The sequence below is a fragment of the Pholcus phalangioides genome, unplaced genomic scaffold (genome assembly GCF_987345545.1).
Source record: "Pholcus phalangioides strain wild (caught in Gottingen) unplaced genomic scaffold, Ppha-v1.0 ptg000008l_1, whole genome shotgun sequence".
In the NCBI taxonomy this organism is placed as follows: Eukaryota; Metazoa; Arthropoda; class Arachnida; order Araneae; family Pholcidae; genus Pholcus; species Pholcus phalangioides.
The window spans coordinates 10,372,609-10,397,914 of NW_028301601.1; the positions used below are offsets into that span (position 1 = coordinate 10,372,609).

Below are 25,306 nucleotides of genomic sequence, written 5' to 3' on the forward strand. Positions count from 1 at the left end.
TACAATCGCGTATAAAACGTAAAATTTTAACATTTAATAATTCAAACCTACTTTTATCAGAAGTTTTAACACTTGCACTGAGGCAAGTCTATGTGTATAAATTGATAATTTTTTTTTTGTTCACGATAATAAATCATAAATTTTTCTTATAAATAACAACGATAAAACTTCAAATAGGTGTAGTTTCTTTTATTCAATACCAAAAAAGACTTAAATACCTTATCCAAAAAAGTATGAATTACCTGTGACCAGCCGTTTGTAACAAATTCGGAACGAAAATTGTCAAACGTAAAAATTAATGAGCATCGCAAGGAAGAAATTTTTACATTATTTTGAAAATTCTATCTCAAATTTCGAAACATTCGTTGAAAGTATAAAATAAATGCTCAAGACAAGGTTTTGAATTAGATAATAATAAAAATTAATAATGTATTTGCAGTGTTATACATAATTACTGGTGCGTATTAGTAGAGCCTGGAAGTTCAGGCAAAATGCCATAAATGCCTTTTTCTTTTGCCTATTTTCAAACTTTTTTGGTAAAAATGACTTTTTTTTTGTTTTCCTGCCTATTTTGACGTATTTTTAAGCTTATTAGTAAATTTTCAGAGACCAAAATCTATAAAACTTGAATATTTCGAGCATTGAGAACAAAAGAATTGCTCTTTTTAAAGTTTTCCAACTCTCTCGGTACTAATTATCATCAGAAAGAACCACCCCCTTCCATTTGAACGCGAATAAGTGATAATATAACTTTGCTTTGACCGGATGGTGTTAGACCACGACCTCCTATATAACCTTATCTAGGTTATCTAGGTGGTGGTCGTGGTTAGACACGAATGATTTTCTTTTAGATGAGCGCAGCCCTTGTTAGAAAAGCAGAGGAAAATTAAATTTTTTTTGTTTCTCTACATGCTTCACACGAACGTCTCACTCAGGCATTGGACTGCATTGTATATGTATAGCTGACCGATGACTGTTCCAATCAATTATTGATGACCTCATGGTTCACACAAGGAGTAGAAGCAGACCGGGCTCTGAGGCCCCATGTTGTTCTGCTGATTTTGTTTTTTACACCATAAATGCACTGCAAACAACCACGGCTATTTATCTTAGGGGCCGTTTAAGTATTACGTCAGCAAATGTTTCGCCATTTTTGACCCCCCTCGTCAGCAGAAGTCAGCAAAATTTCGTCAGCACTGCCCCTACTTCCTAATGCATATTGGTGGGATCAGAAACGTACGCGGGAGGGGGGGGGGGCAATAGGGGGTCGTGCACCTCCCCCCAGACGAAAAAAAAATATGTATGCAAAAATACCTTTATATGTTATTATAATCAGTTTCTGTTAATTTAAATGCTATTTGAAGGGTAAGAACTCAAAATTCCTCTTTAAGAAATTCATTGCAACCCACACCCTTTAAGCCATATATGGTAAACCCTTGACACGCAGACCAAATGTGGCCCTTAACGTTATTTGTTGTAGCTTGCCCCCTCAAACCTAATTTTGTAAAAACGAATGAAGCGGCACATTTACAAATCGCCTAAATGACCTGTGGCACAATTCCAGAGCATTTAGGTGACCCGTGGCACATTTTCAGATCGCTGAAGTAGGCCTCAAAGATCACTTTCATATTCAAAGATCACTTAAGTAACCCGCGACACAGTTCCAGAACACTTAAACGATCCGTGGGACATTTAGAGATCCTTTGAGTGACACGTGGCACAGTTTTAGAGCACTTAAGCGGTCCCCCAGTGCGGTTCTACATATCATTCAAGTTACCCGCGAAACATTCCCTGATTACTTAAGTGATCCGTGGCATAATTACGGATCACTTGAGTGATGCGTAGCACAGTTCCAAAGTACTTAAGCAGCCCGGACACATTTCCAGAGCACTTGAAGGATCCGTGAAACATTTAGAGATCACTAAAGTGGCTCTGTAAAGGACTTATCGTTAGGGAGCATGTTAGTTCAGGTGCCCAATAACTATCGAAAGGTTTTTTCCGTTTTTGGTGCACCGAATAAGATGCCATTAAGAATATTTCATATCTTCATAAAGGGTGGTTGATGACGTAATCATCATATCCAACCCCCCCCCCCGTCATCAGCAAATCAGAACCCCCCCCCCCCCATCGATGCTGACGTAATACTTTAATGACCCCTTACATACATATTTAGTCTTCGATTAAATTTACCAGTCGCCCTCAGGGCAATTCCGCCTTAACGCATGGGCCCCCAAGAGAATAGGGGCCCTCAAAAAAATGAGAAGTACGTAGTTGAATTTTTCGAAAATTCGCCAGGTACGGTCTCAGAAAAATCACTTGGCCCATGATGCTCTTAAGACGGCCCTGGTTCTAATCCCCCACCCACTTTAGGAGGGAAAAAAATTGAAAAGCCTTCTCTCGAGAAAATTCTGCATACGTAGCCGACTGATCTAATGTATGTAATGTACATAGTAATGCATGAATTGACATCATCATCGTGCCCCCCCCCCTCTCCTCTCCAGAGTTTCTAGTCTATCTCTGCCAATGTTCATAGGGGGGTTCAACTGAGATGTTGGTGAATATCTCCTGAATACGAAATCAAACATCCACTCCCAATGGTTTCAGTAGAATGGACTCGGGACGAATATTATTGGGTTTTTTTACACTGTAAATTCGCTATAGAGGAGGCCTACCAAAGTACTCAGTCCAGGGCGACCTGGCTTCAGGATGGGGCGGCGGGGCGCCATGGGTGAGCACCGAGACGCTCTCGCAGAAAAAGAAAAAAATTATTCTTACATGAAATGTGCCTTCTGACTTTTCCCCCAGATAGGAGGGGGGGGCGAATTCTATTTTTTACACCTGCGCAGACCTGTTGTTTCTCTGCGCACAGAATTTCGCTATCTGTGCTGAACGACAAAATAACACGCTACCTTATGCAATATAGGGGGGACCAGGTCAGTAAATGACCAAAAGATTGATCTTGAGAGTTTGTAAGCATAAGAGTGACCAGGTCAGCGAACGACCAGAATATTGACTAGAAAAGTGTGGAAGCGAGTGAGTAGCCCACCAGGAGCCCCTATAGTGGCCCTTCAAGCAAATTATCGTAGACATAAATTATGCGTATAAAAGATATATTTAATGCAAGGAAGGTGAAAGGGAAAGGAGTCCCAAAAATTTTTTTCCCGTTCCCAAACTAAACGACCCTCAACAGGGAAGAAATTTGACATTTTTCTGGTAATTAAAAAATATATAAATATATATGTACATGAGAAAGTACTTTGTGCAAACAATTAAGTGATGAACCGGAGCAGATGCCCAAAAAATTTCCTGAGGGGGCCCCCACTAAAATAAGTTAAAAAAAAAATATCTTGCTTCTATTATATCTTATTCAATAATTTTGGTGGCATTTGTTTGGTTAGGGCTCCGTTATAGGAGACCTTGGCACGACGTTAGTGACTCCGAGTTTCAGGGTCCATAGATTATAGAAATATATAAAAATGCCACACAGTTGGGGAGGAGGGGCGCATGATTTTTTTCTTGTTCCAATAGTGGAAATTCTCATTTCACCTGTCGTCTGCTTTATTTCTAGGTATTTTGTTTTTGGCGGCTCCTTACACTCCGAAGAAAGAACTGAACTTGCTATTCAGTTCAGTCGTCTGCTTCATTCAAGGTGCTTTGTTTTTGATGGCTCCTTATGCTCTTAAGAAAGAACTGAACTTGCCACCCAGTTCAGTTTGTGGGCTTGGATCGTAGGGAACTGTTGCGAACGAAAACTTCTGCTGTCGTCTGCTTCATTCAAGGTGCTTTGTTTTTGATGATTCCTTGTGCTCTTAAGCCGGGTTTTCCTAGGAATATGTTTTTTGGGCAGCGTGAACCAAATTCAACCATTTCGCGCCGGCAGAAACGTGTTACATGATTACGCTACGCGTTTGTGTTTTCCTAGCGTGGCGCATCAGATCAGGACGGCTATATTATAGTATATGGCCTTGACATCAGCTACTCTGACGTCCGCATGCTCCGGTTTTGAAGGGAAGGAAAGCGTAGCCGGTCAATTTGTCGCAATCAACTTGTCGCGCTCAACTCGTCGCGCATCAATTTGTCGCAGTGCCAATTCGTCGCGGTACAAATTCGTCGCGGTACAAATTCGTCGCGATACAAATTCGTCGCGGTACAAATTCGTCGCAGAGCCAATTCGTCGCGGTACAAATTCGTCGCAGAGCCAATTCGTCGCGGTACAAATTCGTCGCAGTGACAATTTGTCGTGTAACCAATTCGTCGGGACGTCAATTTATCGCAGAGTCAACTCGTCACGCGATCTGTATGTAGGTTTTTTTGTCTCATACGTGAAAAAATAAACATGAAGAAAAGTTTTTTTCCATCAAGAAATGCACACAGTTTACTAAATTTTTTTTTTTGTCATTTCGAAAAAAATCATCGAAATTACATCGAAATTAAAATTACAATTGATATTAATGTTTTATTATTTAATTATTGTAAATGTTAAAAAAATCATTTTTTCTATGATAAAATTTTAAAATTCTGTAAAAAAATGTCGGTGTTTATGATATTCCCCAAATTACAGTACAGCGGAGGCTGTCTTTAAGTGTAAACTTGTATCTGTCCCATGTGGAATCGAGACTCCCACCAACATTAACCACTACAGTATCTCCACAAGAACCTGAAATAATTAATAATTTAATTTAATTAATATTTCATTTTCACCGGATAAGCCACACTTGTCGCTTTCTCTCGAGATTTGCATTACTCGTAGCGAGGGGAGTTGGGGCGCACACCGAGATGATAAATTGCGATCACATACATTTTCAAAATTTAATTTGCACCGGATAAGTTGCTCAAGTTAAAAACTCAAAAAATCCAACCAATAAAGTTCATAGGTTACATTCGAGCAAATGCAACCGATAATCTTATTGGTTGAATTTTTCAAGTTTTATAAAAGGACTTTTAGAACACTTTCATAGTGTAATGCTAGCCTTAGATATATTGTCGGTAAAAAATTCCTCAAAGATGTATTCCCTACATGGCAGATACATATTCAATAGTGAATTAGGGCCATTCAAGTATTACGTGAGCAGATTTTCAGCCATTTTTGACCCCCTCCCCCTTGTCAGCAAAAATCAGCAAAACACTGACCCCCATCCCCTCCCCCGTCAGCAAAATTTCACCAGAAGCTTAGAATATTTCATATCTTCAAAAAGGGGTGGTTGATGACGTAAGCGACCTTCAACCCCCCCCCCCCGCCATCAAAAGTCAACAAATCCGAAACTCCCTCCCCGATCCTGACGTAATACTTGAATGACCCCTTAGGCAAATTGTGCTTTGGGATGGGCATTGATCCTAATTTATCATCTTGGTGTGTTCCCGCAACACCCCTCGCTGCGAGAAATGGAGATCCCGCCAGAAAGCGGGAGTGCGGCTTATACGGTGAAAATTTAATTTTGAAAATTTATTTTATCGTAATTTATCATCTTGGTGTGTTCGCCCAACGCCACTCGCTGTGAGAAATGGAGATCCCGCCAGAAAGCGGGAGTGCGGCTTATACGGTGAAAATTTAATTTTGAAAATTTATTTTATCGTAATTTATCATCTTGGTGTGTTCGCCCAACGCCACTCGCTGCGAGAAATGGAGATCCCGCCAGAAAGCGGGAGTGCGGCTTATACGGTGAAAATTTAATTTTGAAAATTTATTTTATCGTAATTTATCATCTTGGTGTGTTCGCCCAACGCCACTCGCTGTGAGAAATGGAGTTCCCGCCAGAAAGCGGGAGTGCGGCTTATACGGTGAAAATTTAATTTTGAAAATTTATTTGATCGGCGTACTGACTCTGCGACAAATTTGTACCGCGACGAACTGATTCTGCGACAAATTCGTACCGCGACGAACTGATTCTGCGACAAATTTGTACCGCGACGAACTGACTCTGCGACAAATTTGTACCGCGACGAAATGAGTCTGCGACAAATTTTCACCGCGACGAACTGACTCTGCGACAAATTTGTACCGCGACGAACTGACTCTGCGACAAATTTGTACCGCGACGAGTTTGTAGCACGACGAATTGACGCTGCGACAAATTGATTGCGACGAATTGTCGTGCGACAAGTTGATCGCGACGAATTGACCTAGACCCGAAGGAAAGAACACACACAAGAGTGAAGAGAACATTTGCAAAACGCGCGGCGCATGACGCATTTGACTTCTCCTGAAGCAGTCGGCCAATCACGCCCGACGTAAAGCGTGGTGAAAATCCCTATTTTCAAACTTTTTTGGTGAAACTGATTTTTTCTTTTGCAATTTTCGTGCCATAAATGCCTATTTTAACATAGTTTAAAATTTATTAGTAAATTTCAGAGGCCACAATATGTAAAACTTGGATATTTTGGGCATTGAGAACTCTAAAAGAATTGTTTTTTTAAAATTTTCCAACACGCAGTATTAATTATCAATCAAAACCTTCCTCCTTCCAGCCTCATTTTTAAACCCTACCCCCTCCTCCTTCCAGCACCATTTTTACTCAACCAAATGGTCTGAGAGATTGGTGTTGGCATGAATTAACTTTGCTTTGACCGGATGGTGTTAGACGAGAGTGATTTTGTTTCAGATAAACGCAGCTTGTGTTAGAGAAAAGCAGAAAAAAATTTGAAATTTGTTTCCGCACAGGCTGCACATGCAGGGCCGTCTTAAGAGTATCATGGGCCCCCGGGCCAATTGATTTTTCTGAGGCCCTACCGAACGAATTCTCGAAAATTTCAACCAGATCTCATTTTTGTGAGGCCCCTCTTCGCTTGAGGCCCCCGGGCGGGCCCATGCCTTAAGACGGCACTGTGCACATGGACTGCGTTGTATGTGTATAGCGGACCGATGATTGTCCCAACAGGTCTTGTATTGATGTCATAACTCACACAAGGCGGGGTAGGAGCAGACAGGTTCTGAGGCCCATGTTGTTTTGATTTTATTTTTTACACCATAAATGCTGTGAAAACAATCGTGGCTATTTATCATTAAACATGCATATTCAGTATTCGATTAAATTGGCATGAGTCGCCTTCAAGGGTGTGGACAGATGCGGCCACACAAGGCCCCGCGCTCGAAGGAGTCCCGCATACGTGGTAATATGAAAAAAAAAATATATTTTTTTCTTTTTACGAAAATAGAACAACATAGCCATGTTTCAATTATAGAAATGATAATGAATATTCCAAATAATACAACAAATAAACGAGAATTATTCGCAACTCGAGAGAGGCTCACAGATCATTTTTTCTACCGACCCCGCGTCTGGTAATGGCGGCTCTGGAATTCACCTATTCCTGAGAGTTTAGTAACATTCTATTTTGGACTTGAAATCAATTTAATTTGGATTATAGTGCAGTTATTATAAATTAAATTATAACAAAAGGCGGATCAAGTGCAACCGATTTTTCTGCTAGTTTTTGTACCCTCAATACCTTTTTTTGTGTTTAGTTATTTTTTCTTCCTTCCAAAAACTACAAATGCTTTTTAGTGCCTATTTTAGTAGGGTGACCATACGTCCCGTATTTCCCGGGACAGTCCCGGTATTTTCTGTATTTTCGGCCGTCCCGACTTTTTGGCAAAAGTGTCCCGGTTTTTCCCGTATTTTACACGAAGCCTACTTGAATTTTTATACCTTTATTGAAGTCAAAGATTGAAATTATTTTTCAACTAATAAACCGTATTATGATAATTACAACTATAAATTAGAATATTAATCTCCCACATTTGTCTTGGTGAACGTTTTTTTCGTGAAATTCATTTTAATCCACTGCAATTTGCAGTAACGCTTCATTTCCCGCCATTGTGATTTTCCCGTAATTTTAACAATATTTGGCAACTTTGCTCGGTTTTGGCGTAATTTTTGGCGATAATTGGCGATGTCCCGTATTTTCCCGTATTTGGAATCTCAATACCCCGTATTTCTCTCGAGGAAATATGGTCAGCCTATATTTTAGGCATTTTTTTTGTGCCTTTCTGCCTGCTTATTTCGACCATTTTTAGTGCCTGAACTTGTAGGCTCTACTTATTAGTACCTGCCAACTGTTACGATTTCATCCTATTTAGTACGATTTTAGCAAGTTAATTCGGTTATACGCTTTTGCTTCTAAACAATACGATTTTTTTTTTTTAACCGAATCGCAAATATTGACGTTTTCCTGCCTATGTCGCAAACTGGTCGGCGTTAGAAATCATCGAACGTCCGTTGGTCGACATCACTCCGCGGAGCCTAGCTGGAAATTCCCGCTTTGAGACACCAGGAGGGGAAACACCGCTGGGACTTTTCGCGGCAGTTTTACCGGTACGGGTTATCAGCCGGAACGATGCCTGAAGTCTCTCTCGTCTCTGTATTAGACAGTATACTGAGTGATGCCCCCAATCCTTTAGCATCCATTTGATGGATCAATATTGTACCGAAATTTGCGTGCCATCTTAACCCTTTATGGGTTTCATGAATTATAACGCGTTTTATTTTTTTTAATTCGGGACGAACTTTTTAAACGAACTTGTACAAAAAACTGAGTTAATAATTCATTATTTATCAATATGGTATGGTATCAAGGTATGGTAGCATTTTTTGGTAGATTTACAATAATAAGCCATTATTTTCTCGATATTTCAATATCGTCGAAATTTCATCTCATGTCTGAAATATAAAATAACTTTTTATTGTTGAGTTATTCGGGAGTTTCCAGGATTTCCGGAAATTTTCGACAAAAAAAAGATGCACTTGATTCCAGTGCGGTATTATTCTATTATATAAAGGTCTATTGATATTAATCATTCAGGTGACCAGGATGTTAAATTTTGAGTTATGAATATCGGATGATTTTCAACACTTTAGGATCCATCTAATGAATTTTTTATTATTTTTTTTATATTTTGACTTGATCAGTATGCATATTTGCTCGAGAAAAATACGTGAAATTGCGCTTCGAAATACTGTACATTGCCAACTACTTCACCAAACACCAACTCTGGCCATATCGCTATATTGCAATTTACTGCCATTAGTGAGATGGGTTGGAAGTGAAGGCGCTGTCTATCGGTGGTCGCCTCGGGTTCGTTAGGGGAAAATATCTTATCTATATCCTCCCTTGGATTCGAACCCGGGACCCTGACAACAACCTTCACGATGGTAGACGAGCATCTTACCACCATGCCACTCGGGCACTACATTGCCAACTGTCGCCAAAATTGAGCAAAGTTGCCAACTCACGCTAAAAGTATGGCAAATGTGTGAAATAAATATTTTTATTTGTAGTCGTAATCATCGTAATGTAATTTCAGTGTTGGGAAGATGATTTTAATCTTTTATTTGAAGAATAAAAGCAAGTTGGCTTGAAAATACGGGAAAACCGAGACATTTTTGCGAAAAAAGTCTGGACAGCCAGAAAAAGCTGGACCATACGTCCCGTATTTGCCGGGACGTATGGTCACCCTAATGATCAGGGGACACTCCCAGTGAATGGAATCGTATTTCATTTTAGATAGAACAGTAGCGTGAAAACGTCAAAAGATAGACACAATGGAAATTTTTTAACTGAACTGTTGTCTTCCTGAGAATGTTTTTTTAAAATCAGTTTTTAGTATGGGGTACCGACCCCTTCCTTTCTCTTCTGTGAATCGGAAAACGGGCCTCGTTACGCTTTTTTTATGGATAGAGTGGGATTTTTTTTCTTCTGAGGTTGGCAAGTTTGCGTTATTGATCACAGAAAAATTTTACGCAGCGTTTTTTTGCAAGTAAGTACCGTTTTGAAATAAAAAGAACACAAATTGACTTTCCTTAACAATTGTTTTTTACACGATAGCCTGTACCTTAATCTACTTTTCAACATAATTTTCACCAATATTAAGGCATTTATCGTATCGTACAACCAGGTTTTGAATACCATCCTCATAGATGTCTGCCCCCCCCCCCCTGATTTGACAACCACTGCAACACGGCCGTTTTGACCTCATCATCGTCGTCATGGCGCTGACCACCCAGATGCTTCTTCAAATGCAGGAACATGTGGTAGTTAGTCATTGGGTGCTAGATCGAGACTGTACGGAGGGTGATCAAGTTGTTCCCAGCGAAATGAGGCAATGAGATCTTTGGTTCGATTAGGTACATGTGGGCGGACATTGTCATGAACCAAAACGATCCCCTTACTCAACATGCCATGCCTTTTGTATTTGGTTGCACAACTTTCGATTATTTAAGCGTTCGGTCACAATTTCATGGAGAACACTTCTGGAAATTTGAATGACGAAATCGTAAAGCATCTGTTCTCCCTAAATTTTTCGTCAACTTTCTGCACCAAATCTTCAGTAAGGGGCCGTTCAAGTAAGCAAATTTTTAGCTATTTTTGAAACCCCCCCCCCCTTGTCAGCAAAATTTCGTCATCAGCTCTGCCCCTCTGAATCCTAACTCATATTTTCATAAAGGGTGGTTGATGACGTAAGCATTATCCAAACCCCCCTCCTCCCTTGTCATCAAAAGTCAGCAAATCGGAAACCCCCTCCCCCTCCCCATCGATGATGACGTAATACTTGAACGGACCCTAATGACAGAAGGTCGCTCACTTTGTTCCTCATCATCAACATTTGTGCGGTTATCTTTAAAAGCTCTAACCCATTTTCGTACCATTCCCATCGCTCATAACTTTTCCTCCATACACTTCACTGATCTCACGATGAATTTCAGCCGCTTTCACGCCTTTAGCACTGAGAAAACGAATCACAGCGCGTATTTCACAGTCGGAGGCATTCTTAATCTGCGGAGGCATTTTTTAAATACTCACAAACAAACTTAAACATGGTCGAATGTTTCCGTCATGGCGTCAGTGGTTTGCAAACAGATGTAGATACACAGTGCGGAATGCCGACCGCAGCGCTGCAGAATTTCAAAACGGTACTTACTTAAAAAACATGCCTGGTATTAAGCTCTGGGACGGACTGATTGGGTCTCTAAAAGCTGCAGAGCATACGCTTTGTTTTTGTTCCATTGCCTTTATTTTGTATATTATTTGTATTCATGTGTTTTGCAAATAAAAAGAAAGAAAGAATTATATTGTAATTTTTTAGGTACCTCTGACAAGTACTTCCATGACGTTAGATGTCCCAGCAGTACCATGAATGTTGTAAGGTGTACATCTGTACCTTCCTTGGTGCTCGTGGCTGACCCTCTGGAACAACAAAGAGCCGTTATTGAGTGTCACGACACCTGGAGTCGGATTCGGATCGAAAGGCCTCCTGTCTTTCGTCCATGTTATGAATTGGAATGGTGGACTAGCTTGCACGTAACATCGGACAACACCCGACAGCCCCAAAGGCAAATATTGGATCGGGGGCGAGTACGTTACTCGAGCAGGATCTGGTGACCAAAAAGAAAACACATGCTATAAGTTTTGTTTATTTATTTTTACTGAACCGTTGATTGGCCCATCAAGGAAGAGACAAATAAAACCACGAACACGTCGATTTTGGAAAACAACTTACATTCGACACTGAGGTGCGCAGTCGCAGTGTCAGGTTCGCCGATCCCATTGGTGACCGTGCAGGTGAATTTGCCAGAGTCTTCGGCGGATGTAGGGCTTATATACAGGGTTCCGTCGCGTCTGACGACCGTCCTGGTCTCCAGCCAGGACAACTGACTTATTTCAGCACCATTGTGGAACCATCGATGCGTGACGTTGGTGGGAAGCGCTTTCGCTTCGCAGATGAATTCCGCTCGGTCTCCTTCGAGCTTCGTGACGTTCCTCGGTGGAATCGTTATCTGTGCTGGCCCTTTGACGAATTAAGAAATTAGTAGAACACATATTAATTTCAAATTCATAAAGCATTTCTGTCTCTTTTAATAGTTAAAAAGGATTAAGGGTCACTTGGCAGTTGAAGGACAAAATGAAATACATTGGGACCAAGGATATCTGAGCCAATGTTGGAACGGACTTCTCTAGGATAATATGGACCTCCAGAGGTGCCAAAGGCTGGGATTACACTGTAAAAGTTTGATAAAAGATCTTTTACAAAACTTGAAGAAACAACCAATAAGCCTATTGGTTACATTCATACTCTTATTGGTTGCATTTGTCTAGTTTTATGAAAGAACTTTTATCAAACATTTATAGTGTAATACCGGCCAAAGAATGAAAACATAGGGAAAAGGGAGAAGGACAAAAGTGTTACTTGTAGGCCCGTGTATATGTGTGACAGGCGCGTGCGCAGGAAGGAGGATGGTGCGTTGCATTGCATATATATTAATTATTGTCCTTACAGAATTTCAGGGCTGAACGAGATAAAATAAATCCGTGAGAATGATATGGAAATAATTTTGTTTGCACAAAATTCGTTTTTAATTACTGTACGTTGGAATGAAAAGGTAAATATACTCAAGCTTTACTCGGCCTTACTAACCCAACTCGACCCACTCTAATACGGCGAGAATTTAAAAAAAGAAAGAAAAATACACAGGGTGTTGCAGAAATCTACCGCCAAAATGAGAGGGGTGACAGTACACGTCAAAACAAACATTTTTTCCTTGGGTCGCAAATGAATTTTGTTTTCAGAGCATGTTACATGGAATTTTAGCCACTGGCGCCAAAAAAAAAAAAAAAAAAAAATACAGAAACAAGTTCATAAAGTAAACCTGTGAGTGAGAGGGGAAAAAATATTTTCTGCATACACACACACGACACTGTTAGAGACAAAAAAAAAGGGGGGGGGAATGGTAGATTTCTTTCTTCGGAATTGTCTGTAGGCTGCTCACGATGAGAGCACGGTTGCCATATTTTGGCGACTTCTGCAAAAGTGCAGTAATGTTTGTATCTCTCCCCGAATATGCGTATTGTGGTTCCGGGTTCTATTGAAAAAATGATTTGTCTTGACACGTACTATTACTTTTTTCATTTCGGCGGTTTAGTTCTGGGACATCCCATGGTATTTTTCCCGAAGCATTATAGTGGTCGGTAGCAATAGGTTCAAGACCTTTCTCTAGTACAGAGACGTCTAAATTTATTTGTCTCATCGCCTCGTTCCAAATCTGATTGAAAGTAACGCAACACTCTTTTTTAATGCAGCTTTACATCCCTCCCTTCTCAGAAAAAAAAGAAAGATATCCGAAATCTCTCTCTCATCACCCCCAATGTTAACCTACAGAATCTATTGTTTTAACTTTAGGTTGAATCACTTCTTCGGCCCATCTCTCCAAAGGGCGATATCACCCACTTTTTTGGAACATTTACGTAGGCATTCTGAGAACTTGTTTGTCACGATACAAATGGCGTGTCACGTCATTTTAATGCATCTAATTTTTGAAATTAATTTATTAAAAGCAATTCGAATAACCCTGAAAACACGATTAGTCTAAATCAGTGATTCCCAACGTGGGCGTTAGTGCCCCCTTAGGGGTGATGGAATGTTCCAGTGGGGGCGGTAGAAGCTACGGGTATAACATAGGATCCTATGGACTAGATTGCGTTGGGGGCGATAGGAGGAAAAAATTCCTGAAGAGGGGGCGATGGAACAAAAAAGGTTGGGAAACTATGGTCTAAATCTATATATATAAAATTGATTTTTTGTGTGTGTGTGTCTGTTCTCTATACAAATCTACAATTTTAAATCGATCGTCACCAAATTTTGCATATATACCAAATGGGACCCGACTTGAACTAGGCTACTTTAAAATTTCGTCAGAGCAGGGCAAATGCTCCAAATGGGCAAAAAACTGTCAGGCAACAATGGCTTTTGGGCCTCAACAATCACTTTACGAACGTTTACTTTGGTTACCGTGGTTCCCTAGCAATGCGTTTCAGACGTGTTTATGCCTTTATAATGGTTTGTGCCAATAATTCAATTCACATTTTCAATACTCCCAGTAATGAGGCTTCTTGAATAGACGTCATAATCCTCATCAATATCGCTTTGGGGGTCAGGCAAAGGATGATCCCCATAGAAATCAGTGTTAAAATTGCCGATTTTACTGTAGAAATGCGAAAATTTGGTGGTGTTTTCTGTCACATGAATAATTTAAAAAATTGTTAAGAATTTTCGATTTTTGAAATATTGAGTTCGCTTAGAGATATACGAAGCCCAGGAGATTAAATATGAAGTAATTAACCGGACCTACTTTTGAGTTGGATAATATCCATGCAATAACATTGATTTCTACTTTTCATTTATATCCTCTCAAGCATTAAAATGAATGTTTCCGTATTGTCTTTTGATACTCAACTGCATAAATTCATATAGTTTAAGATGTAGAGAGAAACGATGTCATTCTCCGCGGTTCATACGAAGTACGAAAGCCTGGATAACCAAGCGGAGATCGAGATGTCCTGGACAGTGAGAGATTGGTGGTTCGATTCCCCACAGAGAAATGCGAATTTTCTTTCAGAACTACATCTAGATCTCCGCTTGGTTATCCAGGCTTTCAGACTTCGTATAGTTTAGGATGGTTTAAAATTAATTATGGGCCCGTAAAAAGTACATCGAAGAAATTCCACAGCTTTAATTAAGCATTTTTGGAAGCTGAAACAGGCAGAAATGGATAACTTGAAGTTCAGGGGGACGGGGGGGGGGGACGGGACGGACATACTTAGCACCCCTCAAAAAAGAAAAGAAAGGCAAAATATATATTCATTTCTACGTTTCTTTAAATCTAGATTTGTTTATTTCATGAGTCACGCAGGAAGTCGCCATATTGGTCAACTTGGACACGGTTTTCATGTCCCTCAAAGAAAGGGGGAGATATCACGTGATCCAAAAAGCCTCATTTGAGGAAACCCTGGTAGCGCCGGGTATTACAGCTAGTTGAGAATAAATCTTTATCACAGAGTTTAATGGGAGTCAGCGTGAAATCTTTTTTACCTACCGGCAACAATGACTTTTGTAGTAGCAGTGACGCTTCCTTCCCTGTTCCTGGCCATGCACATATAGTCACCAATGTCAGTTTGCCTCAGGTTGCTTATCCTGAGCTCCGTTGGCAAAATTTGAACTGTACGGCTCTCTTCTAAGGGCAAATTATCCTGAATATACGAGAGAGAGAAAAGAAGTAAATCAATTGAAACTTAATATTGAAATTGGAAATTGCTCTTTCAAAGCAAAGAAATGGTATGCACTGACCTTGTACCAAATGAGCGCTGGTGGAGGGGTTCCCTCTGCTTCACATGGCAAGGAAACAGATTCACCGACTTTAACGTAAACTATTTCGGGTGGCTTCATTTTGAAATGTGGCGGAGCTGTAATGAGAATGAGTGAAAAGAACCAGAAATTATATTGATAATGATTAATTGGGGGGAGCTATAGATAATGCGGGGGTGGACGTATAGAGATTCCTTACCGTGGACGTCTAAATGGACCCACGTCCCGTTCTTGGGTGAATCTGGAGGCCGGTTGAGGAAGTAAACTTTGCACTCGTACCACCCTTGGTCGCGTTCCTGTACATTGGTGAGGTTGAGCGATGCCTGGTACGCGAGGGACACGCGTCCTTCGTACCCATCACCGGCGTGAGGCGGGTAGCCGTCGTACCAGATGTAGATGGGTATCTTGACGCCCTGCTTCTGCCATTGGATCACATACGGCACTGGTTTGTTCTCAGGGAACTCGAAGGCACATCTTAGGATAACGTCTTCGCCAAGGATGGCGGTGAAATGTTCTGGGTCTTCCTGGACGTAACCTGAACAAAGAGAAAGGTAGAAGATTATTTTTGCGGGCCCGTCAAAAGAGCTGATCAATGGTTTGTTATATTTGTCTAGATTAATCTAATTCTATTTCGATATTTGCATTTTACTTCACATCAATGCGATGCTTTTCCCACGCTCCAACGACCTTTGGACAACATTTTTTCTTGCAGTCCCTGCCTTGAACAGGGCCCTACTTTCAGGAGTGAGACCCTTTCCCCTCAATAAATTGATACCTGAGTAAATTTACAGTTCACAAAAATTTTTATAAATAAGTTAGGTCTCCGGTAGTGCCATCTTAAGGACATCCTGGGCCCCCAGGCAAAGTGATTTTTTCTGAGGTCCCTAACTGGTTAATTTCTAAAATTTTAACCATATATCATTTTCATGAGCTCCCCCCTCCCCCCCTCCCACGCTTAAGATCCACAGGACGTGCCCGGATGAGCCCATGCGTTATGGTGGCACTGGTCTCCGGAACTTATCTAGAGTCCAATGAGCTTCTGGAGATTCTACGGAGGACCGACTTTAGATCATGGTCCCCCGGGTAGAGTGATGTCCTGGGGCCTCATGCTTAGCTGCTGAAAGTAATAGCTCCTATACATGGTTACGTATTTAATATCGAAAAAAAATAGCACTAGATCTTCTCATGTAGGGGTTGTAGACTTCCCTACATGGACACGAGGCTGCACCAGGCCATGCACGGATGGGTTCTGTCTCCCCCCCCCCCCACCGCTTTAAGATGGTGATGGTTCTATGGGAAGTTCTGTTGGATTCTGAATGTAGTCGAACCTTTTCCCACCCCATTTCGCTTGAAAGATTAATTTCTTCATATGTGGGAAAATTTTTTCACAGTTCTTTGTGCCCCACCTTTAACTACCTGCCATGGCTCCCCCTCCACTTGATTTTTACTTGTGGGCCACATAAAAACACGGGGGGGGGGGCATATTGGTCCACGGTTGACAAACACCGCTTTCTTTACCGGATACCCTCAAATTTGGAACTTTTCTGAGTCTCAGTATCGTCAAAATTATGAATGTTTTATTTAATGGGAAAAAACCTTGATACCACCAAGGAAGGGAGGGGGGGGGGGGTCCTCTTGGTGCTCGGAAGCAGGTCTGCGATGACCCTACACACGTACACAGTAATTAATCTTTTAATCGTTGCAGGCTTGTATCTCGCCACAAAGAGCAACAGGCCTACAACGATACAAACCTTCAATCACTACACTTCACTCATAGTTCGGACAAAAGATGGCAGCACTGTAACAAGTATACACAGAAACACATTTCACGTTAGATTCACAACACGTACACGCACACGCACGTTGCAACGTATACTTATTCGATCGAAATTCCGCAGAGAAATATGGACGAGTTGCATGTATGGTTTAGTAGGAGACTTGTATGTGGGGATGGCAGCCTAAGCGGATACAGGTTCTTCGAAGGAGGGGGTGTAGATTACCGAGAATGTATATATAGTGAACGGGAGGAAGGGTGATTGTCCACCCTCGCTCTCCTGACTATACTAATATATATGTTACGGTAAATGTGATAAATCCGGTTGTTATACATAATCGGTTATTATGCATAATCGCCGAGCATTTTGATGAGTTTGATAAATTCCCGAAATTAATCACTTTTACCAGCGATTATGCATAGTACCCAAGCGTCGTTGGTAAACTTGAGAAATCGTACTATATGATATACTATACACGATAATTCATACATGTGTTGTACCATTATATCGTTGTACGATCACAAAATTCGTTATCATTATATCGGGGTCCGACTATATCCATCTCACAGACACTAGACTGACTCATTTGTAATTTTTTTAATATTTATCGAATTCACTAATTACATTTGGGTATTATGCATAATCACAGATAAAGGCGATAAATTTCGAGGATTTATCAAATTTACCACTGACACTTTGTTATTATAGCAAATTATTATTTTTATATGGCTTTGTTATTCACCTGCAAAAGTGATAGATTTATAAAATTTATCAAAAGACGATCAGTAAATATGCATAAACACCGATTTATAACATTTACAATGCAATTTTTGTTAGTGAACGACGGAGGGGGGGGGGGGTGATTTTTCCAACTCCCCCCTGCCGCCTGTGGGCTCCAGGGACGATTCTCCCCTTTTTTTTGTTCTTTCACGCAGATAAATTCACTATGTGGGGGAGAACTTTTCCTTAAAACTACGCACCAACATTCTTGAGTTACGAATTTCGCTCATACTCACTTCTCCAACCACCCCGAAAGATGCATTTTGGTGAAGAGTTCTCTCAACAAGAAATTACTACTCTTATTATATTGATTGCGTCCATTTCTCTCCCCACCACCACCGCCGTCGTTCCGATCGCGTCCATTCTGACGCGAAACGGATCAAAACAGCGACAGTTCCGAACGGTACGTATGGCTTTTCGTGTCACCCGTGAAATGTTGCGAATCTTTCATCCACGAAATCAGTGACGGATGTTAAATGTTAAATCAAATATTTCAACGACGCGTGATATTCAATCAAATCCCCGGAATATTTTTGATTAATTAATTAGAGACATAAATATTTACTTTTTCCTTCGAGTCTTTTATAAAATACCAGGAACCTAAACAATTGAATACTATTCATGGAAAGAACATCACAAAGAACAGGAATTATTAATAATTTTCGAATGATTTTAACTTAATTATCTCGTTGTTTACATTTAACTTTAATATGATTAAACAAAATACCTCATTAACAAAGACCTGATAAATATTCAAATCCTTTTAATTTTGCATAACAAACAACATAATATGAGTACAGTGTATGCTGTATTTTTGTTCGAAATTAATTTATAGCTTTTTAGATTATTAACAGTTAAGTATTTAAATATGCTTTATTTATTTGTGCATGTGTTAAATAATTTATATTATACATGAATACACATTTACTGCCCCGAGTTTTGTCTTTATATTTATGTGGGAGTAAATCAATTGTGGAATAAGGAAACATATTATGTTTCTGTGTCATTGATAATGCTTTGTACGAAAGTAAACATTGAGAACGTCATTGTTGAAGCGTAAGAAATAACTGTTGCCAGGCGCTTTTTTTCTAAATACAGTCGAATCCCGTTATAGCGAACTCCAAGAGACCGTAGAAATCACTTCGTTATAACGAAATTTCGTTACACAGGAATTCCAGGTTATTTAAAAATGTCCCTACGTAAACTTATCTGGGGGTGGGGGATTAGAAAAGTGTTCGTTAAAACGAGATTTTCACTGTAACGGTATTCGTTAAAACGGAGTTCGACTGTAATTTCTGACATTAATATTACATATGATCTACATAATTTGTTTTTCGTTCAATTGTTAGTTTGGGACGACATTTATGCCGTAGGAAAGCTGCCAGAGAATTCCACCGCTAAAATGAGAAAGGTGACAGTATACATCAAAAGCGCCCAAGTGGCGTGGTAGTAAGATGCTCGTCTGCCACCGTGAAGGTTGCCGTCCCAGGTCCAAACCCGGGGAGAATATAAATATTTTCCTTAACGAGCTTGAGGCGAACTCTGATAGATGGCGCCTTCATTTCCAACCCAACTCATGAATGCAGGAAATTGCGCTATATCGATATGGCTACAGTTGGTGTTTGGTGAAGTAGTATACTTCAAGACAAACAATATCTGCAATGGAACATAGGCTCAAAACGATTTCGAAGAGTAATTTCTCTTCTCTTCAAAATTGTGAGGGGTATTTTTGTAAAATGGAGGACATTTTTTTTTTATCAGTGAGACCGTCGTGAGACAGGTTAGTTTAACCCTACTTTTGATAGGCTAGACTTCTCTAGATTGATACAGTCGGGCGAGGCTTGAGCTTCGTGCTGCCGTTTGGTAACACTAAGCCCTGCGGTCGAAGGCTGCAGCTCCGTAGCTTTAGCAAAAACCACACGACGGACATTAAGAGGGTTGGCACGACACTTTCCGTTTTTTTTAAATTTATTTTCCTCTTATTTCCGTTTCGCTCAGTCAGATCTGTATTGAGTAGAATGACGGCGTCCGGTTTACTATGTTACCTGAATACACTTAGGGGTGTTTTCTTGAAACTTGTCAGTGAGAAATAACTCCATTAAAAAATTATCTAAAATTTAGGGGGATCAATTGAGGAGTATTTTCACTCCTCAACGAAATTTCGAGAAGTAAAACTGAACTTCGATGCGTGAATCACGTATGTAGATGCGTATTGGTGAACATTGCTCAGAACCCGCTCATTCGGGGAGATGCGTGCATCACCTCACTTAAAGAGTCGCCAAAATATGGCAACCTTGCTTACAGCGCAAAGAATTCCCTACGCGGTGTGAGAGAGAGGAAAGAATAATTCCTTTCAATCGCAGGCGATTGCGGAGGGAAAAAGTACCTCCCCTTTTCTCCCTTTACCTGTCTAAAGAATTCTTCACGCATAACTGCAAGCTTGACAAGCATACACAATTTCCTTTTCGCCACCACACGGTAAAAGTATGTTTGCCAGTTTTTACTTTTACTTTGTTTTAAGCGCTAGTTTTTACTTGGAATATGTCGGGCGATAATGATGTAATCACTTTGGCTGCTTTTGTTCTTGCGTACCGAAAAAAAAAGTCGCCAACACAAAAGTACTTTTTCTTTCTTTCTTTCAAACCGAGCACAACTCAGGTCTATCACCATTTATGGGCGATTTAGTACCCAGTGAGTTTCGCCGGAAGTGTAACTGTGTGTGCTGTGCATATACCTAACAGTCTTGAACGCGTATGTAGTGTTGCGTTTGATTTTGCAGTGCCGCCATCTACATTTCAGAAGTGAAGTGAGTGATGTGTTATGAACAAGGTGAGGCTAACAACAAAAGTACCAACACCAAGCGGAGCTCACGAAGAGTGAACACTGGTACAAGCTACCTGCATGGCTCACACCTTCAATTTCACTTGCGCAAGCGTGGCTTGTGTGCAATCATGCATAATCAAAATTCATTGTCTTCAAGCTGCTTGTGAAATTCTAATGTTTGTGCAAAATTCTCAAACACATGCTCAAGCATGCATTCATATACAAAAATATTGGACATGCATGCTTGGGAGGGGAGAAGAGAAGGATCTTTTGTTTTCTTTTCATTACGAGGGTTACTTTAGGAACTTTCTTTCCTCCATTTTTCTTGGCGCCAGTGGCTTGCATTAAGTGATTAAGCGTTAAAGGGCCATTCAAGTATTTGAATGACGAGGGGGGGAGGGGGTTTCGGATTTGCTGGCCTTAGATGACGGGGGGGGGGGGTGTTTGAAGGTTGCTTACGTCATCAACCACCCCTTTCTGAAGATATGAAAAATTCTAAGCTGCTGACGAAATCGTGCTGACGGGGGGGGGGGGATCAAAAATTGCTTAAAATCTACCTACGTAATACTTGAATGGCCCCTGACGTATGCAAAACAAAAAAAATCATTTGCGACAGAATGTTTCATCTTTCTTCCGTAATAAATGTTTGTCTTGACGCGTATTATCATCGCTCTCATTCCAGCGGTGAAGTTCTGTTCCTTCCCCCCGCCTTCCCTTTAATTCAAATTAAAGGCGAATTTTCGTTCGTTTGCAATACCACTCGTACGTCGTAAATTTTTAAAATATTTTTATTCATTTTTAAAAGGAAATTTGGTCCATCCCGTACTTCTCCGATATATACAGGACCACAACTAGGAGCGGGGGGGGGGGGGGGAGGGAGGTGTGAATTTGAAATACGTTGCGTTGAATGTTATAAATCGGTTACTATGCATAATTGCCGATCGTCTCGGTAAGTTTGATAAATTCACCACTTCGCAATTGTTAATAACAACCAAGCGTCGTCGGTAAATTTGGTAAATACTAAAAAAATTATTACTTTTACCGGTGATTATACATAATACCCAAGTGCCATAGGTAAATTTGATAAATTCTAAATTAAGTATACGTAGTATCGGGATACTATCGTTAAATTTGTTAAATGAGAGTTCATTATATTCGGGTACAGTCGTAAAATTTGTCAAATGAGAGTTCGATGTATCGAGGTTTGATTGTAGAATTCATCAAATAGGGGTTAATTATATCGAGGTTTGATTGTAGAATTGATCAAATAGGGGTTAATTATATCGAGGTTTGATTGTAGAATTCATCAAATAGGAGTTAATTATATCGAGGTTTGATTGTAGAATTCATCAAATAGGGGTTAATTATATCGAGGTTTGATTGTAGGATTCGTTATATAGGAGTTTGTGTTATATAGGAATTTGTGTACGCATAAAAAACTTGTAAAAATTCGTTAAATCAAACAATTTGTCAAATGAGTGTTCGTTATATCGGGGTGAGAAAGTAAAACGGGAGTAAAACTAGTTAAGAGGAATTCGTTACATCGAGGTCCCATTTCAGAATTCGTCGATTTGGAGTTATTTTTCTGCCATTTGCGGAAAAATATTCATTAAATCAGAATTCGTTATAGTCGCTGACTGTTATATATAGACTCTGACTCACAAGTACGGTCATCTAAATAATAAATCTTATCACGGCCGATCCGGCAAATGTGATGAATTTAGTACAATATTTATCATGTTTACAAACGACGCTTGTGTAATATGCATAATCGCTGGTAAAAGTGATAAATAAATGGAAATTTATCAAACTTACCAAAATGGCCGGCGATTTTGCATAATAACCGGATTCATCACATTAACCGTAACTTATATGTAGAAATGTAATTTCGAAGGGGGGGACTTTCTGAATACCCTGTATTTCCCACCGTATTGATAAAGACATTAAAATCATAATCTCATGAAAATTCACCTCCTCCTCATTCATTTCCAGTTCTGTCCGTACAGAAATCCATCGGAAACCGCTTCGCGAATACTCAAACACATCAAACTAGCGAAAATTCGTCGATAATTTCCCATTCTAGATTTCTAAAACCATCATCGACAGACAGTCTTCCTTCATCGACCTGGGAGAAATTAGCTTTTCAGCTCGGGACCTGATAATACACCCCCTCCCTCCTCGCGTAGGCGTGAAACGGTCTGCAGACTCGGTCGCATTCTTCCCTTAGTCACACGTACCCGATACCTGGAGTTTATTATTATTGTTATTATTTCTTTAAGCTTCCTTGGGAACGAAGTTATCCGTAGTTAGCGATACATGTTTCATTTTGCGTTTGCCTTATCCCCTCTCTCGAGACAACTTGCAAAGCAGAGGCATTCATTTTCTGTGCAGTCATTAGGTTTTACAGACTTCCTCCTTCTTCCCCACTTAATGGTATTTTGATATCCATGGTATTTATATCAGGGAAAATCTAAAGCAATTATACCTTCGGGGTAGTTTTCCTCGAAAGCTCTCTCTCTCTCTCTAGGAAATGAAGGAGAAAACACACGCGTTTAGTTTTATTCAGGGAGGGGGGGGAAAAGTCTCGAGACCTGTGTGTAAGCCTTGTGGATCATTAAAGAATAAGAAATCTTAATAAAATTTCTAAGAGAGAGAGTAACGGCGTGCTTTGTGGATGCAATTAGTAGTAGCACCTTCCTCGCGAGATTTCGAAGAGCGTCTCGAAACCTACAATGTGTATGCAATTTATTTATTTTTCCGTCTCTCAGTGCCTTGAACGAATGAGTTGACCACTTTACGATCGAGGACGTAATATTGCGTCCAAACGCCAGCGGGATGAATTCAAACAAGCTCTCTGTGTTGTGTCCGTTCCTCTCTCTTCTCGTCATCATCGTGAAGCTTTGTTGTAACCCCCACGAAAAGTTGTCCTTTTTATTTTCGTTTTATATCTATGCAATTATTAGTGATTTTTTTTTACCCCCACGTATGATGTATCTTTCTACTGTATGCATATAAGAGTGAAAGAGAATATGTAGGGTGAGGGCGAAAAGAAAAATCTACTTCGTATGTCTAATCTCTTATCTCTATCCTCTCTCTTATCTGTACTTATTTATTATACTGTTTTTTCCTTTCATGTTTTTTATGTGTTTTCTTCTACTTTTTTCGCCCTTTTTCTAACGTGCAGTTGGGTTAGGACAAGATTACGTTATTTATCGCGCCGATTCGTCAAATAGAGATCATCCGAATTTCTTTTTTGGACCCTAATTTCCAGTTTTGTCTGGATCAAATACAAACACAAAGGCCACATCACGCAAATTGCCAAACGAGGTAGCTGAAGGAATTATGCCCATAAAAGATATGGATATCAAATATAACCAAAACGCAGCAACTCAATATAAAAGTATACAGTCGGCTGTTGGTTTCAGTGGTTGTTGTCATCAGTGTTGGTTTAAACGGTGTTTCGTTCCGGAAGTCAGGAGGTACCTTGAGAGTGTAGACATGCCATTCAAAGTTCTTTTGGTGCTGGATAATGCTCCTGGACCACCAGATGTCAATGAGTTCAAAGCGGATGACGTGGAAGTCCTTTATATGCCTCCTAATACAACATCTATCATTCAGCCCCTTGATCAGGGGGTAATGCGAGCATTCAAGGCTCACTATGCACGCCACTCAATGGAGATGATTGTGCACGCAATAGAATAAGATGTAAATGCATAAAATGTCTTGAAGGTATGGAAGAATCACGCTATCACTAATGTCATTACTGTCATCATTAGAGCCGTGGCAGCTCTAGCTCTAGCATCTGCATTACCTTGCTCTTCTTATGATGTTCAATAAACGAGATATACAATAAAAAAACCTATGGTTTCGATTATTCGCGGATTTTCCGTATTCACGGTCACCCCCGGAACGTAACCCCTGCGAATACGGGGACCGATTGTACAGCATAATGAAAGAAAAAACGATTAATTAGTAATATATGACACTGCCCGTAAAAAAAAGATTACGGTTGTCTTAATCTAAGAATGGATAGCTTCTCGATTTATCCCGCTATGTTTATCGTACTTCTTTTTGAACGTGTCAACTGCGTTAGAATTGACTACCCCCGGGGAAAGCTATTCCATTTATTGACAACCCTATTTACAAAAACTCCCTGCGACACCACAATCTTGAATTGTCTCTTACTAAACGATATTGGTGTCCCCTTGTCGAAGCAGTTGATTGACGGCGTATTAATAACTCATGGTCCATCCTATCCATCCCGTTGAAAATTTTAAACACTTCGATCATATCCCCCCGAGACCTGCGTTCCTCCAATTTAAACATGTTCAAGAAATCAAGTTTTTCTTCGCCTTGTGTGCCAACAAGAGTACGCGTGGCTCCTCTGCAGCCCCTCAACCAAGTCTATGTCTCTTTGTAGGTATGGTCTCCGAAACCTTCGCTCATACTCCAGTCCAGGATGAGCGAATAAGGGGAAAAATTACTTTAGGAGAACGCGGAAAGCATTTTTAAGCATTCTATTTGCTTTTTTGACCACCGCTGAACAATGTTCAGAAAACCTAAGCCGCTTGTCATTGAGAATCTCAAATAGGTGGGACTAGTTGCTCCCGGGATAGAGACACCATTCGACTCGTAAGAGAAACGTTGGTTGTTCGAAGAAAAATGAGTGACCATGCACTTGTCAACCCTAAACGTCATTCTTCATTCATTTATCCATGCTCCGATCTTGTTTAAGTTGGTGTGGAGCAACTCCCTATCTTTCTGATTCTCGACTACCCTCCCCATTATTTTACTA

At 40.3% G+C, this 25,306-nt stretch overlaps 1 protein-coding gene across 2 annotated transcripts in view; it reads right to left on the reverse strand.

Annotated features, from left to right (window-relative positions):
• Nucleotides 1-25,306, reverse strand: part of tutl (immunoglobulin superfamily member turtle) — a 320,969-nt gene that overhangs the window by 31,001 nt on the left and 264,662 nt on the right. For both annotated transcript variants that reach the window (XM_089234150.1, XM_089234149.1), the window contains exons 2-6: nt 15,333-15,668; nt 15,116-15,231; nt 14,865-15,018; nt 11,495-11,782; nt 11,085-11,369 (exon numbers count right to left, since the gene is read on the reverse strand). In XM_089234150.1, coding sequence (XP_089090276.1) covers nt 11,085-11,369; nt 11,495-11,782; nt 14,865-15,018; nt 15,116-15,231; nt 15,333-15,668 — 1,179 coding nt within the window. The remainder of the gene's footprint in view (nt 1-11,084; nt 11,370-11,494; nt 11,783-14,864; nt 15,019-15,115; nt 15,232-15,332; nt 15,669-25,306) is intronic.